The sequence below is a fragment of the Octopus bimaculoides genome, chromosome 18 (assembly GCF_001194135.2).
Source record: "Octopus bimaculoides isolate UCB-OBI-ISO-001 chromosome 18, ASM119413v2, whole genome shotgun sequence".
Taxonomy (NCBI): Eukaryota; Metazoa; Mollusca; class Cephalopoda; order Octopoda; family Octopodidae; genus Octopus; species Octopus bimaculoides.
In genome coordinates this window covers 11,816,386-11,836,732 of record NC_068998.1, presented here as the reverse complement: position 1 = coordinate 11,836,732, position 20,347 = coordinate 11,816,386, and the positions used below count along the sequence as shown (strand labels likewise).

Below are 20,347 nucleotides of genomic sequence, written 5' to 3'. Positions count from 1 at the left end.
TTTCTTCTCTCACTCGCATTATTGTGTTATTTCATTACTTTCTTTTATATCACCTTGTTTTTGTTTTTTATTTATTTATTTATTTATATCATCATTGCTTTTTGTAAGATAACACTTCTGATTTTGTTGTGTCTTGCAGCAATACCTGTTATTGTCATCAGTAGTAACAAAAAGTTTTCTGAGTTGCTTCAAACTACCACAAACCTCAGCTACTGAGTTCTCCCTGCCTTTTCAGCCTGTCCTCTCTCTCTCTCTCTCTCTCTCTCTCCCTCTCCCTTTCTCTCTCTCTCTCTCTTTTTTAATGACTCACTGTTTATATATCAGACTAGACTTCAGAGCATTTGCATCCATGATCAGCTTATGTATTTAAAGTGTGTGCTGTTTTGTCAGGCTGCCAAGAATATCATTAAACCTTTTGCTTCATTTCTAACAGCGAGCAGCAGCGGCAGCAATGCTTAAATATATTCTACAAAGCTGTATTCCTGTCTCTCTGAACTTATCAAACTCTCAGCTAACAATTAACTCATCAACCTTCAAGATTTACTCATATTCTCGGCCCTCTCAGTAAATAATTTCTGTTTGTGTGTATCTCTGTGTGTACACATACCCATAAAATGGTGTTGTAGCATTTATGAACTGTCCTAATTACTCACGATTTCACTTTATAGAAGAAGTAGTGTTTGCTAATTGCAAACTCCCATCATCTCATTTTCTCAGTTGTTCGTCTTAGTGTTGCTGGTGATGCTAGTGGTGGCGGTAGCAGTTTTGTAACTTAACTGTTTTTGCTGCCATTGTTTCTTCAAAAGCATAAAACCCTTCCTTGCCGGCTTCGTTATTGTTGCTACTGCCGTCGTCATAACTGGTTTTCCATGCCAGCTTCATGTAGACAACAATTTGAAATATTTCATCTTAAGACTTCCACCCGTTAGTTTACTTTTACCTTGGCTTTCCTCGCAATCACATGTATTTCCTTCATTTCTATACATATCTAGTTCGTTCAGCAGTATTTTCTTAGTGAAACTTTTGAGTTTCAGGATATTGACCTCCACATTTAACCTCTTACCTACCCAAAGCATTTTTTATAAGTTTGTTCTTAACAGTCATGCTTGTATTCAAACTTCCACTTAGCCCTTTCTCATGTGATCTAAGTAATATAAAGCTTTCCTTTTATAAGTCACACATTACTCTGGTGGTTGAAAAAAAAAAAAGGTAATATGTATCATATACGATGCATGGATGTCAGAGAAACATGTTGTATGTTTCACATGTGGTAAACAAGACAGGCAAAGGGTTAAACAAAGGCTCACATTCAGGATTCCATTTAACTTTCAGTGACATTACAGTTGTGAGGCAGATGAATATTTGGATGGTAAAATTTATTTGAACCTACCTGCTAACTGCCATTGAACTACAATACACACTTTTGGCATATTAAAGCTTTTAGACTATGTTAAGATGTGTATTGAGTGGAAATGATTTCAAATTATAGTCGCATGCATGGCTGTGTGAGAAGAAGAATAGACCTCAGTATTTTTTTCTTTTTAAATTCTTTTAAGCCTGGTTACTTAGTCTCTCTGTCTTTTGTCAAACTGCTAAATTTCAGGCACATAAAGGCATCAACATTGGTTATCAAGTGACGGTAGTGGGGGCAGGGGGAAAACACTGGCACAAAGACTCACTCACATAGATGTATACATATGTACAATGAGCTTTTATCAGTTTCCATCTACCAGGTTCACTTGCAGGCTTTGGTTGGCCCAAGACTGTAGTAGAAGACACTTGTGGATCTGGACCTGGAACCATGTGGTTGGGAAGCAAACTTCTTATCACATAGCCACTCCTGTGCCTATATTATTGTTAGATAGCTCCAGTGATTTTTACCATATTTTGTGGACATTTCTTCTCCTTGGTGCTATCACAGATCCCATGAAATAAAGAGTAGGTGCTGGAGTGGCTGAGTTGTTACGGTGTCAGACAAAATACATTGCTTTATTTATTCTGACAACTTGTGTTCTGAGTTCAAATCCCGCTGAGGTCAACTTTACTTTTCATCCTTCCAAATCAACAAATACACCAATCTAAGACAAGTGGACTGATAGAAACCTTTAGTGTGTCAAATGGTATAATAATAATAATAATAATAATTGTAGTATTTGTTCATGCCCTTTATTTTTCTCAGTTGCGTATTCTTCATGGCTTACATAGGTGGCAGACTTAATCCATTCCCCACCATTTGCCACCTTGAGTGCCTGCCTTTAGCAGAATCCACTCTGTTGCAAGCATTTGAGAGGTCTTCGGTTTCAAAATGCCTTCTTCTCCGTCTCTCCCTCTTTGAGTCTTGGAGTCTCTGTAAAGGATCAAGGGCACTGATTAGAGTTTAGGGTTTGGACAGATGCTAATTTATAGAGAGAAATGACACGTCCATAGAGATGTATCATGTATTACACATGGAAAGAGCACACACACAGAGCTGGTTATGCAACCATTCTTCTATTGAAGATGGTACTCATTAACCATTTGTTACTATATTTCTGTTGAGATGCTCTGTGTTTCTTTCAGTTAATTTTTAATATAACAAAGAATTTAGTAAAATAACTTACTTATCATTAAGCTAGTGTTAAGAACTTAAATTGTGACTAAGGTTTGGTGGAAGATTTCAATTCAGAACTTTTGAAAACAAGACATTTGTACTACAGATCTAGAGGCGGTTTCAGTTGGGTTGGTATTGAAGGGGTTAAGAAGAACACCCAGCTCTTAAAGCTCCATCAAATCCACACTTGAATGGAAATCTCTCTCTCTCTCTCTCTCTCTCTCTCTCTCACCCCTAGTCAACCAACATGATCTTTTCAAATCTCATATGTATTTTTCCCAAATCCCTCTATACATATTTTATTAGAATGTTTTAAACTTCTTGCATGTATGATTGAAGAAGAAAAGAAATAAAAATGTAAAGAATTTGTGGCTTTTGTTTGCATGACATCAAATTGGATTCTTGTGGAAAGTATATTTTCTTGAAGTTGTAAATTGTCGCTGTTTTTATCTATTTGATCTTTTCCTGAATCACAGGACATGTATTGCTGTTAGGAAGGGCGTTCAGCCATAAAACCATGCTGAAACAAACACAGCAGCCTGGTGTGGTCTTCTACCTGGCTGGCTTCTGTCAAACTGTCCAACCCATACCAGCATGCAAGATAGGTGTTAAATGATGATGATATGTGTATATATATATATAGAGAGAGAGAGAGAGAGAGAATCTTGATATCTTGTGATAAATGTAAATTATGTCACTGACATAGAAGCAGTGTCATTCATTTCCAATATTCTGCTAAAACAGGTGGGGGATTGGTGGAAGGAAGGACACCTGGCTGCAGAAAGGTTGTCTCAATAAACTCTATTGAACCCATGAGAGCATGGAAAAGTGAACACTAAAAGAATGGTGTGCATATAATATCCATATATATAGAGCTGGCTAAGGCGAGAAGGCACACTCAGAAATACATATTTCTCTTTGCATAGAAAATTTGTATTTCTTACAGTCTCACATTTAAAATAGGATATATGGTGTTGTCATCAAGGGAGGGCAGAAAGAGAATCTTAAGGAATATATACCAATTATATCCAAATTGGTAAAGCTGACAGAGAAACCAGAAAGATAGAAATTCAAAGAAAATTTCAATAAATCTTTTACACCTTTTGTGTCTTCAAAATCTTCTGCAAGACCTGCTTGAATTTCAGAAATTAAATCCCTATTTAGAGCAGTGAAAATACTCTAGCACAGTCTCTGTTGACCAAATTTTACTCGGGGAAACATTGGTCAACTCAGGGCTGTGGTTGAAGACATTTACCCAAGGTGCTCTGCAGTGATCGTGAACCCAGAACCATGTTGTCACAAAGCAAACTTCCTAACCATACAGCTATGCTATGCTGTTAAGTAGCTTGACCCAGACAAATAGCAAACAATAATTATTACTTCATCACATTGTGTATAACTGCTGATAACAGTAGCACATTAGATTGTATTTTATACCTTACAGCAATTGAGTCTGGTCTCTTTGTGTTCAAATTTCAGAGGTCAACTTCTGATTTCTGTTTCTGGATATTTAATTGCAAATGAATACAGTTGGTTTTATTGACTATACATGTTACTCTCCAGAAGTGTTCTTCATGCCTACTTGGAAGAAATCATTAAAAGGGTAAATTCTCAATTAATTAATGATGTAATTTTCTTTTTCTCCAAACAGCAAAGTAGGATGGAAGAACGTTTAGATGATGCCATATTGGTTCTACGCAACCATGCCGAAGGTCAACCAGCTCCCGGTATGATTCCAGGTTTGACAGGAGGTCCAAGCAGCATAATGCAACCACCGCCACATTCCAATGGGACATCAGCTGGAATACCAGGTGGGCCAAATGCCAATATACCTTCTTACCAAAGCCTCTCAATGGCTGTGGCAGCTGCTGCACACATGGATTCCCATATGGTGAGATATAGTTTGCTTTTCATCTTTTATAATAATATTTAGCAAAAAATGTTGACTTTGCTGTTTATTACCCAATGTTTGCATTATTAATATTATTATTATTTAATATTTATTTTATTAATTTGTTTGAATATGAGGGAGAACATTGCTGGGACGAGGGTTTAAACATTTATTAATGACCATTGTAAATTTGGATATAAATATATATCATGAATCCTATCTCTTTACGGTTATAAATGTATTAATTACAAAACTTTACAACAATAGATTCATTAAAAGTAATAAGCCTAAAATTTCTGGCCAGATTCATAATTTCCTGTCTTTATATCAGTTACATTTTTTTTTTCCCGTTAAAAGCAGTTAAAACTTATACCCTCCTCTTTACTTTTTACATATGGCTTTTATTAATACTTACCAAGTTCTCACAGATGGTTTCTATGCTCTTTTACCAAGCTAGTTTGTGAATGTTAGAACTTGCCACTATGATGTTTATTTTGTAACTGGCACAGTTAGGAAAATAAATACAGTTCACCAATGGGAACAGTGAGCCAGCTAGGCATAACAAACAGGAAAATGTCAGTGCTCGAGTAAGTTGGATGAAAGCTATAAAAAATGTGTGTATGATGCTTAATGCTATGTTGACCACATGGCCTCAAGCTCTATATAGTGTTAAATGATTACCAGATGCTTATTTTAGTCAGAAGAATCTTGAATTTTCAATGTGAAGTGTTATTCAATCTTTTTGATGTTTCTGACATTGAGTGGTTTGTTCTTTCCATTAAGTAAAATTGTGTGCGTGAATGTATGTGTGTGTGCATGTATTCATGTATGTATCTGTGTGCACGCTTGTATGTGTCTGTACATGCACTTACATGTGTGTGTGTTTGCTAATTTTTCTCATTTATGTAACTTTACATTGGGTTAGGTGCTCGCCAAGGCTCTGGGCTGTAGCCCGTTGCATTTTCATTCTCGTAAAGCATGTGTCTGATTCTCATACAGAATATTAAATTTCTGTCTGTTTATAGTAAACAAAGACAGAAACTCAATGCTGTAAAGACAGTGCAACTTTTAAGTGCAGAAGAATGATATATATGTTTAATGCACTGAAAAAATAGACAAATAAAGTTAGGTGGGTGTTTGCACAGAGCAGAAATTTTTTTAAAAAAGCACCAAACATGATGTTTAGTGTTTACATGTTTAACATATTTGGTTGTCAAACATGGAAGTGAGTATTGCAAACTCATTTCAAGCTGGTGATATTTTTCCTTCTTTTATTCATGACCATTTAGCAGAAGGTGAATGTTAGGTGATTGCTAAGTACTCCCCACCTCTCTTTCTCTCTCTCTCTCTCTCTCTCTCTCTCTCTGTTTGCTTTCTTAGTCTACAGCATCCCTCTGTTGTCTGTTGATGATGTTAACAGTTGTGATGGTAATCTCAAAGATGTTGAATGGGATATGCACTTAAAGTGTCTTAACCCTTTAGCATTCAGATTATTCTATCAACTATGTTTATTTATTCACTTTGTTTTGAATTAATCATGCATTTTCTTGTAGCTTTCAAATTTTGGTGATTTGATTGTTTAATTTTAGGACAACATTTTAGGGTGTGAGAGACTGTTTAAACATAAAACAGGTAGAATATTTGGGCTGGATGTGGCCAGTTTGAGTTCTAAAAGATTGACTTATTGAAAACAAAGCCTCTTCACATACATGTCTGTATTTCTGAAATGTGTTATATGTATTTATTAGACCGTTGACTTTTTTTAGCCTTCGATCTGTATTGTTTTTCCTTCACTATATTTGCTGTCTCTTATTGAGTTACAGTGGTTGAGCTCATAGCTTTATTTGTAACATATTGTTTCAAAATTTTGTTCTTCGAAGGGATCATTGTCAATCATGGTCAAATACAGGAGTTTTTTCTTCTCAGAAAAATCAGAGTGAATTTTATGAGCTACCATACCTTTATAATCACCATTAGATTCATCCAACTCTTTCTAAATTCTTTGCATTGTTGACACCTAGTGACTCTTTAACATTTAAATTGGTGATATGTGGCTCTAGTGTTCACCCTGTTTTATGTTCACACTGACCAGCTATGTTCTCTCACACTTGCCCTACAATGTCAATGTCATTCTAAACATAAACAGTCACATCATTGAAATTTTAAAGCTATAACACAGAATTGATTCAAAACAATGTGAATAAATAAGCTTTACACTTGGTAGGGTCATCTAAAAGCTAAAAGGTTTAACATGACTTTGGCTCAAATGATAAAAGATTTTGTTGAAATGGTAGCTTAAATGAATGCCTAAGACTTGGGGTGTAATGTAACTATCAGTGGATATTGTACTGAGCAGTGTGACCATCGAAGCACATTATATCCTGTTTAGCAGTTTCTATTGGTTCTCAAATTTAATGTCATTGGGTGCTTGTTATGAAGCAAAACCTCAAGACAAAAATTTTTTTATCTTGTTAGGAATTGTCTGAGTATTATCATAACAAGTTTGTTGCCTTCAAAGCAAATAATATCTCTCTATATTGTTATCCTTTAGCCCAGTACGTTGGCTTCTGTCATTTTCTGAAATAGCTACATCTCCTAATACAAGACAGTCTTATATTACCAACAGTGGTCCTATACATATATATATATATATATATATATATCCCTCTCTCTCTCTATCTATCCCATAATACTGATACACTGCTACAACTAATGAACTACCGTTACGTAATGTATAAATAAAACAAAGGAAAATTTCAAATATTTGTGTCATTAGTAACAAAATCAAGTTAATTGTAAGAAAGTGTTTCAGTCCCTAGACCTAATTAATTATCTAAATGGAATTTATTTGATAATTTCCCCCTCTTCCTCTGTGTAGATGCATTTGTACAAATACACAAAGATTCATGTATTTTCTATTTTATTTCAGGGAAGTCATTCTTCGCTAGAGGGTAGAGGACAAGGTGGTTTATCAGCTGTCCCAGATCAGAAACCATTTGATGGTTTGTATTGTCAATTTCTTTCATTGTTTTCTTAGTTTCAACTTATAGTTATATTTGCCTTTTGCCTTTCTTCTTTCTTGCAAGGTACTTAGTGACCCTGTCAGTAATTATGCTATGTAAAAAGCACCAATGCTGGTACCTCGTAAAAAGCAATATGCACTAATATTGCTGGTGCTACATAAAAAGCACCCAGTATACTCTGTAAAATGGTTGGCATTAGAAAGGGCATCTGGCTGTAAAAACCATGCCAAAACAATAATTGGAGCTTGGTTTGCCTCCCAGCCTTGCCAGCCCCTGTCAAACCCTCCAACCCATGCCATCATGGAAAACACATTAAATAATAATAATGACGACAACGGCAATTCTTACATCTACTCTATCTTTACAGACGTTGTCTACTTCCCATCTCTTGCTTCTCTGTTCACTCTTTGCAAACCCCTACTCACCCACACTCCTAGTTTTTCTGTTCCCATTCACTTCTGCTCACCTCGTACCTTGAGGAGCCACCTGAACTCCTCATCACCACTATTTATATTTATGTCTTTGCAGCTCCAAAGCTCCAACTGAACATTCTCACTTGCCATGTAACTCCTCTACAAGAACCTGCTCTTGTACCTTACCCACTTCCCCTCAGGTTTTTTGTGAGCTGCATGCTGACCTTACTTGTGCTGGTGGCACAGAAAAAAGCACCTGGTACATGATGTAAAGCTGTTGGCTTAAGGAAGGGCATCCAGCTTTAGACACCGTTCCAAAGCACACTGGAACACATTGCAGTTCTTGGGCCCAAGGGATCCTATCAAACCATACAGTCCATGCTAGCATTAAATGATGATGCTGATGATGAATTCTGTACTTTGTTTCTTTTTTTAAACAAGTGTTTTAATCATTTAACATTATTTTAATTTTTTAATTATGGTCTGTCTTTCCCCACAACTTTTTTTCTCTAGCATCATCTGGTAATCAGTCCTCAGAGGGGCCAACGATTAAAGTTGAAAAATCTGACAAAATGCAGTCCGACACAGAAGCTTCAAAAAGTGATAGCATTACATTGGAAAAAAATAGCTCACCTGGGAACTCAAATGCACCCCCTTCAAAACGAGCTAGGTAAGTTCAAGATAGCTTATTAATAATTTCAAAGATGTATTTGCTAGGCAAGCGATTTGATTTAGGACTGTGACTTGAAACTAAAACAATTACAGGCTTACAAATTTTGGCACAAGGCCAGCAATTTCAGGGGACGGGTAAGTCTATTACATCGACCCCCAGTGCTCAACTGGCACTTATTTTTATTGACCCTGAAAGGATGAAAGACAAAGTCAACCCTGGTTGAATTTGAACTCAGAACATAAAGACGGATGACATGCTGCTAAGCATTTTGGCATTTTGCCCAGTGTGCTTGAATCCGTTGTTAACTTAGGCATTTATTATAAACATGTCAAAAGTTTTGTCCAACTGCAACCTGGTCACTGACACTGTTCCACTGCAACTGGTTTGAGGCAAGGTTGTTGGTCAGCATATATATATATATATATCTAAGTTTTAGGATTATAAATTTTATAGTTGGTCAGTTAACTTAGTATTTGGTTGTAATTCACAATGTGAAAGGAGACCCCACTGAAAGAAAGAGGGAAGAGAGGATGTGTGGAGTACAACCGAGTATCGAATTAACTGATAAACTATAAGCACCGGGCATTGACAAATCAGAACGACTGACCTACATGACTGGAAACACTACATTTATAATTCTGGAGCCTACATACTCTGACCAACAACCTCATCTCAAACCAGTTGCGGTGGAACTATGTCAATGACCAGATCACAATTGGTCCTGTGAAAATTTTGATTCCAAATATTAAATGTTTGCCAAATCAGATTGGAGCCTGGTGTAGCCATCTGGTTCACCAGTCCTCAGTCAAATCATCCAACCCATGCTAGCATGGAAGGCAGACGTTAAACGATGATGATGATGTTTAAACGAAGTTAACAATTTTTGTGTGTTTTTGAATGGCTTGATATGTGTCTTCCAAACAAATTGATTGCTACTTATTTCCCAATACGGAACAGTTTCTTTTACTTCCTTTGTCATAACCTTAAGATTCTAAATACAAAAATTGAGTAACGTTATGTAAATGTATCATATATAATTTATCTAAAAGAAGTAAGAAATTGTGTTTAATTTCTGTTGTTTAATTTATTCTAAATATATTTTTATATATTTTCAGAAACAAGTTGTTTCCGGAAAATCCTGACGTGTACGTTGCTTATTTATCATAACTTTTTTTTTTCTTCATGTCTTTCAAATCTGTGCCATACACAAATTTACTGAGTGCTCATTTCTTTTGTTTACAAACATACATGTGTGTGTGTGTGTATTTGTATGTGGCATTTATCACTTGCCATGCACAAAACTCTTGGCCTTTGTGATACTTCTGTATCTTCCTGCTGATTATATTTTATGAAAAAAAAAACACACACACATGCATATATGGAAAAAATGCACCCAGTACACCTCTGTAAAGTGTTTGGCATTAGGAAAGGCAACCAGCTGGATTTCAGCACAGCCATCTGGCTTGTCGTTCTTGTCTGACTGTCCAACCCATGCTGCCATGGAAAAATTGTTCAGATCAGTTTGTAATTATCTCTTGTTAAAAATTCACATATAGTTATCAAATAATTTATAATAATGTTTCAATTGTATAATAGAAAAGCCATGCCAGCATGGAAACGGACATTAAATGATGATGATGATGATGTTAATGAATTTATTGTTAATTTAATGAAAGGAATTGCAAAAATTGAAATATTAGTTTTGCTGCAAAGTGAAAGCATACCTGGAAGAAATAGCGATTTATGTCCAAACTGAAGGAGACATTTGGTGGTGGTTGTCATAAAATGCAAAAAGAACTCAATGATGTAATTGATATGTAATTGTTTGCCCAAAATAGTCAAATCTCTCCTAGTGTTATGTAAAAGTGGTCCTAGTGGACTTCTAGAAGGTTGCAGGTCCCCTCATTCCTGAAATGTCTCAAAGATATAATGGCAAAAAAGCAGTTTGGTCTCTGAAAAACATCCAGCTTCAAAAAGAAATTCTTGTTTTAACAAATGAAACAAATGTATAAACTTGGTTTGTTCTTTTAAATGTCCGTCTCTTTGTAAATGTGAATATGTCTGGTCACAGAGAAATATTATTACCTTGCTTGGAAGCAGGTGAATGTTGATGACAAGAAGTGGATCTGACAGTAGAAAATCTGCTTCAATAATAACCTTTGGACCCATGCAAGTATAGAAGAAAAAAAAGTGAATGTTAAAATGATGAATGAATAAAAAATATTCTTTTTTCCTTTTCCCCTCTTTAAACTTTTCAAGTTTATTCATGTAAATATTCACATGCTGATGAAGAACAATCCATTGCTGTGAATAACTGGTTTGATATTCTGTAAGGATTCACTTATGAATAGATAGATCTTTAAACCTTTTAGTTACCTAATTTATTATTTATTCAAAATGTGTTTCAACTGATTTTGAAGATATTTTAAGAATTTGCAAGGATTTAATAATCTAACTTTTCCATCATTAAGCTAGAGTTTGGAAAGATTCTTACATAGAATTACAGCTGAACATTTAAATTGAAGTATAACACTTAAAGAACTGTCTTATAGTATAAAATGCAGAGTCTCATGCAGGATGCTATCAAAATTAAGGTGCTGGGATTTATAAGTTGTGAAAATTCCAATCCAGTTGTGGGATTAATTGAAAATATAGGTTACATTGCAGTATTTAGATTTGTCCCTCTTGGTTCCAATTTCAAATCTTGCTGGTTCAATGCTAAATGTCCCAGTAATAATATGCTAATGTTAGTTTAAACTATTCTGAGGCTTCCTGTTGGGGCTTAATTTTGACCTAATCAATGTGAGTTTTGCTTTTCCTTTAACTGGTAATTACTGGAGAAAGTGTTATATTGTTAATATAGAAAATGAAGGGATATTTTAAGATGATAATATGTTAATGTAGGGTCATTGGGATGACTGATTTATGAGAAATGTAAAAAAATGGGAGTTTATTAAAGTTTTGGATGGATTTTTTTTTCTTTTGTGTCTTTTAAATGTTCTAGTTAAGGATTTAAAATATTTCTTCCTTACATTAACTCTCTAAAATTAATTCTGGCTACAGCAAATATTTTGTTTGAAAGTGGTGGATTTCTTTGTTTGAATTTTGTAAGCGATTAAGCATTAAGTGGTATTTACAGTTATCTTTATTGGTAGAAAATGTTACAGTTAGTGCTTTATACAATCGTCTATATTTAAGCAGTCATCTATATTTTATACTTTTGTTATTTTCAATAGCAGTGATGGCGATGAAGATGATTCACCCGAAGCTAAAGCTGAACGAGAAAGATTACGCAGACAAGCAAATAATGCACGTGAAAGGTATTGTAGTTATTCCTCTGTTGTGAAATAGGCAAAGTTTATTTAGACATAAAGTTGTTGTTACTGTTTCCCTAGTGTTGCTATAATTTACATGAAGCACGTTAAAATTTCCATTCATTGAATTAAAGCTGTTCCATTATGTTTGTAAATTTAAGGAAAATGGAATGGTATTTGTTAACCTTATGAGCCATGCAAGTTGTTCTCTGCCCTTTTACTTTAAACTTGAACAGACATCTGTGCACATGCCCAACTGTTTTTGCAGACAGCTGTTTAACTCGCCCAACTGTTCTTCTTATAGACAGCTGTTTAACTTGCCCAACTGTTCTTGCAGACAGCTGTTTTAGAAACTCACCTTGCAGAAACTTGTCGGAAATCAAAGTAAAAAACCAAAAACAAAAAGAATGTGTGAACGTTCACCATTCTTAAATTTTCAGCTTTCTGTAAACAATGATTTTTCTTTTCTTTTTTCTGTTTTTTTTTTTTTCTTTTTCATTGCTGGAAGTTACTAGTTAAGCCAGCATGCTTGTGGCATCATTTTTGTATTTTCTATTTAAAAATAAACCGTTATTATTATTAATATTGAAGATGTCGCACAGTATCCAGTGTTGTAGATTGAAGATATTGTGTGTACTTTATTATCATTATTATTATTATAATTATAGTCATTTAAATACTAACATAATTTTCAAATTAAATGTAGATTATTACTTATTTCCATGTGCGTTCATCATGATGGAACAGAGCTACAGGATGACATTTTTAGTTTTTATCTGTTGATTCTATTTCTAATATAAAGATATTTTCATGGCTGTGGAATGTTATTTGCTTATTTTAGCTGCAAGAGGGAAGGGTGGGGCAATTTCTTTATGTCACAATTTTAAAGTTTGCACCATTTATTAGATTATTCACTTCCTCTTTCTTTCTTACTTTTATGTAAAGTTTGGGTATTTTGAGATGATTTTGCTGAAGTTAAATGATATTTTACTTTGTTTACAATTGATATTTTGTGTAGTTTTCCTTTCGTTTTTGCATTTTGGTTCTTCACATTCTAGGAGGCTGTTATTTATTTCCACTTCATATTTACCACCAGTCTTGTGACTTTACTGAGGAAAAGTTTTTTTTTCTTTGTGCCAAAAATATGTAACTGCATTTGTGCAAAGTTTTGAAAAGTTCAACTGTTAAAAGAAGATTTCTTTTTTTAAATTCCAAGAAATTATTTTCTTCCTGAATTTGGGTTCTTAGTTGTCATTTGAGTTTCGCTTACCGAGTTTGATTCACTTGACTATTGCTTTTGTTATCGGAATCATAATTTTGTCCTGTACTACAAAACTCATTTAATTATATCTTCTAACAAGTGTTAGCAGTTGCCCCATCATTCAGCCTCTTTAGACTTGGAATAAAACCTACTCCTTCATTTCTTCTGCTATCCAAGCTTTGGGTTTACCTATATCTGAATTGGTGAAACTGTCACTTGAGTTGCTCTTTGTGAACACATTTAGCTGTCTTTGGTATTATTTGTTCCATTTCTTTTCCCCCGTTCAGCTTCATATACATTTGTACTTCCCTCTTGATCTTCTCGGTCTTGCACTCAGCTAAGCTTTGAAAGTAATTTGAGTTGTTTTGGTTGCGGGTATACCATTTACCTTGGGTTATATGTACAGTGCACACAGACAGAAATCAATAAGTAAACAGTTTGAAAAGACTTTTTTTTTTTTTTTTAATGTCAAAATAGTACACTAACAGAATTCTGAATTTCGGTAAGCCTACCAAAATGCAAATGTTGGGCTGGTAACTTCATTGTGAACATTCTTTTATTTCTGGACATTTTCGTTTTCTTTTGTTATACAGGGTTCGAGTACGAGATATTAATGAAGCATTTAAGGAGCTGGGTCGTATGTGCTCCTTACACCTATCAAATGACAAACAACAGACTAAATTACTGATCTTACAGCAGGCAGTCACCCTGATCACAAGCTTAGAGCAGCAAGTACGAGGTAGGGACCCCTTTTATTGTCCTCAGCTTTCACCATAACATACATAGTTCACTTTTGCTAAAGTTACACACAAGCATTTCATGTTCTGTGTGTGTGTGTGTGCATGCGTATTTCTCAATGTTTATGAGGAGAGAGTAAGTGTTTTTGTTAGTTGTGTTCAATTAATAAATTATGGTGCCTGTATGTATCTGTGTCTGAGCATGTGCTTGTGTGCATGTGTTTGCCTCCAGCACTGGAATAACTTGCTTAAACAGGCCGAATGTCAGCCTGTTACACCAAATTGTCAGCATCCAAAACAGCTGTGCCCAGTTGTCTCATTCTGTACCCTCTAATTGTAGATCTTGATCAATGTGAACATAAGGTTAAACTCCAGCACGTATCCCTACCTGTGTAATCTCTCAGCTCTTCCTCTCTTGATTTCCTTTTACCTGGCATCTGCCTAGGAAGGATTTCATATTGAGGTTGACTTGTAGAATGGGAAGACAAAATCTGTTGCTAGAATATGTATATATTATACATATATTAAACACACATTTAGCTCATTTTACTCAAGGTCGTTCAAACTGATATGGGATTGTGATGGCCCTAAATCTGATAAAAGAGTTTTTTAATTAATTTTTATGTTATATTAAACATACCATTTCACAGTCTCTAGTGATAGATGGAACATTTAGTCCAAATAAAAGACTAACCCGTAAAAAAACTGATAAATGACCTGTATTGTCTAGTTGCTGAAGAGAGCAATAAGCTGGTGACAGGTACATAGCTGGCTGATTGCAACTGGGTGGAGGAGGTATCTTGATAGCTGGGGGTACTGAACAGAACTCTAAAAATCATACTGCTTGTAAATTTGATTACATTTTCCAAAAAAATTCACAAAATAAAATCAGGTTACATTTATTCAATACAACTGCAGTCTATGGCGACGCAATGCAAAAACTTTAAGAAAATCGTCCTTGTCCATAATTAATTTGTATTTCTCAAGAGAAGCAAGCATCACAAGGTTTGATTTCCACAGTTCCTTCATATTTCGTTGAAACAGTCATAATTCGAGTTAGTGTCGCAAGCGATGTGGCTGTGCTGGACCCAAATGTTAATGTTGCACCATTCAATAGATAAACATTTGGAAAAGCATCCTGTATGATATGTAAAGATCCAAAAATGTCCAGCAGTGTCATCATGTTTTGTTTGGAAATGTATGCTTTAGCCACAGTAAGTTCAGACAGCAATTAACTAAATTACTCAAAGGTTTTAAGGTATCAAAATCTAAAAATGTCTCAGAGATTGGTATAGCAGACTTGCCAAAGAAGAATGCATGCTGTTGTTTTGCTCTGAAATTCTATTATCTAGCTCTCCCAAGCTTTCATCAATGATGGCGAAATAAATTTTGCGATTAAAGATTATCCAGTCATCTTGTGATAGTACCAGGGCCTTGGCAACATAATCTGAAAAAACATTGGGACCCGCAAGCTTTTTGATGCATGCATTCCTCAATAAAATTAAATTGACTCATTTGTTTCAGAATCTCGTCAAATATTAAAGAGTCTCATAGTTTGGTAATTTCACTCTTGGCAATCTCAAGGCCATGGTGTATATTCGCATTTGTGACTCTGAAGCTATTTGTCTACTGGTCTAATTGCAAGCAAAAATTTGCTAAGAACAAAGGCTAGAAAAACAACCCTTTTATAACAAACTTGATGTAAAATTCCAGCTGCCTCAATACACATTTTTGAATCTGATGACTCTGTGCAGACCAACAATCTTGGAGTGATTTTCTATTATAGAAGCAATGGCACTGAAATGACCCAACCACCTATGCTCCATAAGATATGGCAATTTCAATCCTTGGCTGTTTATTAAAATTATGAAGAATACTTTCGGTGTTGAAGAACATAGCTAATTCCAGAATTTGCTTTATTGTGCACGTTTTTTAAATTTATAAATTTTAGGGTCAGCGCTCTGGCTCTATATTCGGGTCAGTCACCAGACTTTGATGCTTAGGGTGGCTTCAAAACAACCTGCGTGGGCACTGAAATTCACAATAATTCTAAGGCAGAATATGGTAGTAAGCGTAACAATTTCTTAAAACTTATGTATTTTTGAATTGAACTCAAAGAAATTTCAGTTCAAGCAAATTTTTTCAACAATTTCTTCACAGAGTATGCAGTGTAATCCCAACCCCAACTGAACCATGATTTATGATGTGGTGGATTTGATGATTGCTTCAAATGGTTTTTGAATTGTCTTTGTGATGAAGTTAATCTCACTCAGAGAATGCCTGAACAATGTTCTACTAAATGGCAATAGTTCTACTAAAGTAACAAGTTACTTATGATAATGTGGACTTACTTCCCTTGCCAAAGTGGTTTGAAGTTTTTTTGTTTTTTTTTTGTGTAACATATTCTTTTAGATAAAACTGCCAGAGACTGTGTTAAGCAGTGGGTCTGGTTGTAGTAGAAGTATTTTCTGGAACTGGCTTGAATTGCTATTTAATTTACTGGGGTTTCAGTCCCCTTATTATTTTCACAATTAGGTGCAGGCAAGGTTGTATGGTTAAGAAGTTTGCTTTTCAGTCACATGGTTACAGTTTCAGTTCCACTGCATTCCACCTTGGGCAAATGACATCTACTTTAGTGTTGGATGCGGTGGGGCGCAAAACCTCATGGATTTGGGGGATGAAAACTGAAAGAAGCTCACTGTGTGTGTGTGTGTGTGTACACATGTATGCATGCATGTATTTGCCTCGTTACCTTGGCATTGATAATTGTAAATGAATGTCACTGTCATTTATTTCCAATATTCTGCAGAAACCTGTCTGGTCATGGAGAAATATTGCCTTATTACTTTCTTGGAACCATGAGGGCTAGTGACCTTAAAAAATCTGCCTCAATTAACTCCATCCAACCCATGCAAGCATGGGAAAGAGGATTAAAATGATGATGATCCTCCTTTTCTGCTGTCTGATTTTAAAAGCTCATTCAGCTTTTGCTTGTGTGAATTATGAGGCATTAACAATTTTTGCTGTCTCTTTCTCCCGTACATCTGCTTTTGCTTACAGATTGTAGAATATAACAAAAGAGTAATTGGTGGTTAATTATTTTTAGACTATATCAATGTAATTTAATGATGTAGAACATTTGATTGTGTGTGCCATAGTAAAACCTTGGGGTTATTGACAACACAAATGAAAAATAACATTTTAGCTTCTTTTAGTTGCTCCAGTTGGTCAAATTTATTTTCTCAGTGCTGACCTGTCATATTAACCAGTAAATATCAGGAGAAAGAGAGAGAGATGAAACTAAATCCACCTGGACTGCTCCAGCTTGGTGGTTAGCTTTGGAAAACCTTGTGAGAAAGGATGCTCATACAAAGCAGTAGATGACAGAGGAAGTGAAGGGATTGGTGTATGCTTAAAAATATGAGCAAGTGGACTAGAAATGAGACTTAACAGTGTGTTCATGTGAATACTTTTGTTAGGATAGAAAAAAACAAGCCAACATGTTCAAAACTACTCTCAGTGTCACTTGCTATTTATCAGTGGTTAGGTGTTCACTTGAGTGTCTTCAAGGTGTCTATAAAGAAAGGAAGAGCTGGGTTTGTTCTAGAGAGAGACCACTCAGCTGCAGCAGCACAAAGGATAGGGTGTGAAGGCCACGAGAAGCTCTTCAATTATATTCATAATAGTGTTAAAAGAGGAAACATTTTTGTGGGATGGGATAATTGTCCAAAAGTAGAATCAAAGTAGATCTAGGCCACTTTTGTACTCTTATAAATTCTTATCCAAATAATTTTGCTGAGAATAACAGGATTTTCTTTCTTCATCATCATCGTAACAAACAATGTCTTCAATTACTGATCTGATTTGTTGCATTAGTTTCAAACAAAAAAAAAAAAAGATTAATGTCTAATTTGTTTCTTATTTAATAACAGCAAACTTTAATCATTTTCCTTTTATTTTTTTTCCTTGTGTGTTTAGAAAGGAATCTTAATCCCAAAGCAGCCTGTTTGAAGCGCAGGGAAGAAGAGAAGACTGAGGAGCTTCCTGGGCGGGCTTTGAGTGCTGATGAGATAGCCCAGCAGGCTGCTCTGGCAGGTAAGGTATGGCCACTTGCTTCTATATTGTTAGCACGGTTGGTTTATTTTCAAGCTTCTTTTTTATATTATTATCTTAAATATGCACATGCATGCACGTGCGCACATAACACATGCCCAACTTCAGTAGAACTAGGATCTAACTAACACTTGAAATAGATTTAATCTATTGGTTACACACCTCTTATGACTGAAAAGTGAGAACACAGAAATCAGTGAATTCTAACTTCTTGAGATAAGAGCATAGTTCTGGTATGGTATGATAATACTTGAGTATCATCATCTTGGGTTCTTTATCTCTTAGCTTCCTGGATTTCTCTCTCTCTCTCTCACACTCTGTCACTAAAGAAAAAAGAGCATTGGTAATTAGAGCACCATTTTTTTACAATGCTGTCAACTCTGTTTCTATAACTACGTGACATATAGTTCAAGAAAATTAGGATAATCTGTGTTTGCAAAATTCAGTAGGCAAGGAAGTTTAAGTTGGTATGTGGAACGGTTAAAGGGGTCACCTCCCTGCAGCATCTCATTTTGATTTTAATGCAAATGTTAGAGGAACTCTGTTGACAACCACCATTTGGTCTTGTGTTATAACAGAGGGGGGGATATATTCCATTTTCTGTTTTCTCATCCAACCTAAACTTATTTTACTTTAGTTTCAGTATTTTTCTTACTAAAACTTACAATTACTTGCTTGCTATGACATGCTTCCCAGGAGAAGTTTACCAAATTATCAAAAACACAGTGCTAAAATACTTTAACTAGGAATTATCTCTGCATGATTCTGTGCTTTATAACAGCTTCTGAGAAAGATAATTAACAGGTCTTTTTATTTATATGACATGATGTTTTATAATGTACACTAATCATAAGCCCATTCTAATATTTATGTTTGGTTATGATTTCTTTACTGTTGCTCCATTGCTTGTTTTTCTGCTGTGTACTTATTGCTTGTACAGTGGTTTGCTTCTACCTCTTGTATATCCTACATCAATAGCTAGCATAAACAGCCCCTCTTCAAGGGAATATGGAAGCTGTCTTTGGCAGCTGGTGCCTGAGCCATAATGACATTATTTGGAATAATAACTGCTTTCTTTACCTTTTTTTAATTTCATGGAAAATCTTGTGATTGTTTATTGTCTATTTTGTCTCTAAACTTCTAAATGAGATCACATTTTTAGTCACCATATTTACATGATATACTGTGCCCATGTACGAAGGGTGCCTTTGTGCACCTTGTAGCCCTCATGCTTTTCTGCTTTCCAAACTGCAGCAGATCCGTCTGATCCTTTGCCAAAGAATCTCCATCCAATTTGTGTGGTTCTCTTTTCCTCTTCATCTAAACAGTGATGATGCTGTAAGCAGTACTACCGTGGAGAATTTTTTGCTGAGGGCAGTGTCGTTGCCCTAGGCATCAACAAAAACTTCTCACCAACAATGTTCGCCCATCTCTCATCTTTTGCATCAGTAGCTTCCTATCAGATTGTACTTTGTGGCATCCTTAATTGATTATTGATTTCAAATTTTGGCACATGGCCAGTAATTTCAGGGGTGAGAGTAAGTTGATTACATCAACCCCAGTGCTCAACTGGTACTTAATTTATCAACCCCCAAAAGGATGAAAAGCAAAGTTGAGCTCAGCAGAATTTGAACTCATACTGTAAAGACGGACGAAATATCACTAAGCATTTTACCTGGTGTGCTAACGATTCTGCCAGCTTGCTACCTTAGAAATATAACTGATTATTACCATGAGAACGCATACAAGGAGGTGCTGCAAAGTTCCTGGTTTTAAGGATATCGTGAAAGGCCTGATTGGAGGCCCGACTTTCCAAATTCTTTTCCAGGGCTTAGCAAAACTGAAGGACCGTTGCAATAAGTGTTAGAATCTAAGAGGGGATATATTGAATAAAATTATAATTAACTGATTCCTTCTGTATATTCTTTTACCCGTGGCGGCGCAATGGCCCAGTGGTTAGGGCAGTGGACTCGCGGTCATAGGATCCCGGTTTCGATTCCCAGACCAGGCGTTAGTGAAAACACCTAAAGCTCCACGAGGCTCCGGCAGGGTATTGTAACGAACCCTTCTGTACTCTTTCATCACAACTTTCTCTCACTTCCTGTTTCTGTTGTGCCTGTAATTCAAAGGGTCAGCCTTGTCACACTGTGTCACGCTGAATATCCCCGAGAACTACGTTAAGGGTACACGTGTCTGTGGAGTGCTCAGCCACTTGCACGTTAATTTCACGAGCAGGCTGTTCCATTGATCGGATCAACTGGAACCCTCGACGTCGTAAGCAATGGAGTGCCAACAACAACAACATTCTTTTTACCCAAAACCAGGAACTTCT

General features: G+C 35.6%; 1 protein-coding gene across 5 annotated transcripts in view; it reads left to right on the top strand.

The window, feature by feature from the left end:
* LOC106868645 (transcription factor 12) overlaps positions 1–20,347 on the top strand; it is a 148,137-nt gene that overhangs the window by 127,354 nt on the left and 436 nt on the right. For 3 of the 5 annotated variants that reach the window (XM_014914011.2, XM_014914008.2, XM_014914009.2), the window contains 7 exons: positions 4,242–4,481; positions 7,411–7,483; positions 8,431–8,587; positions 9,706–9,735; positions 11,827–11,910; positions 13,759–13,904; positions 17,881–17,997. In XM_014914011.2, the coding sequence (XP_014769497.1) occupies positions 4,242–4,481; positions 7,411–7,483; positions 8,431–8,587; positions 9,706–9,735; positions 11,827–11,910; positions 13,759–13,904; positions 17,881–17,997 (847 nt within the window). Of the gene's footprint in view, positions 1–4,241; positions 4,482–7,410; positions 7,484–8,430; positions 8,588–9,705; positions 9,736–11,826; positions 11,911–13,758; positions 13,905–17,880; positions 18,003–20,347 lie in introns of all 5 variants that reach the window. The other 2 variants (XM_014914010.2, XM_014914012.2) reach the window with 2 other exon arrangements.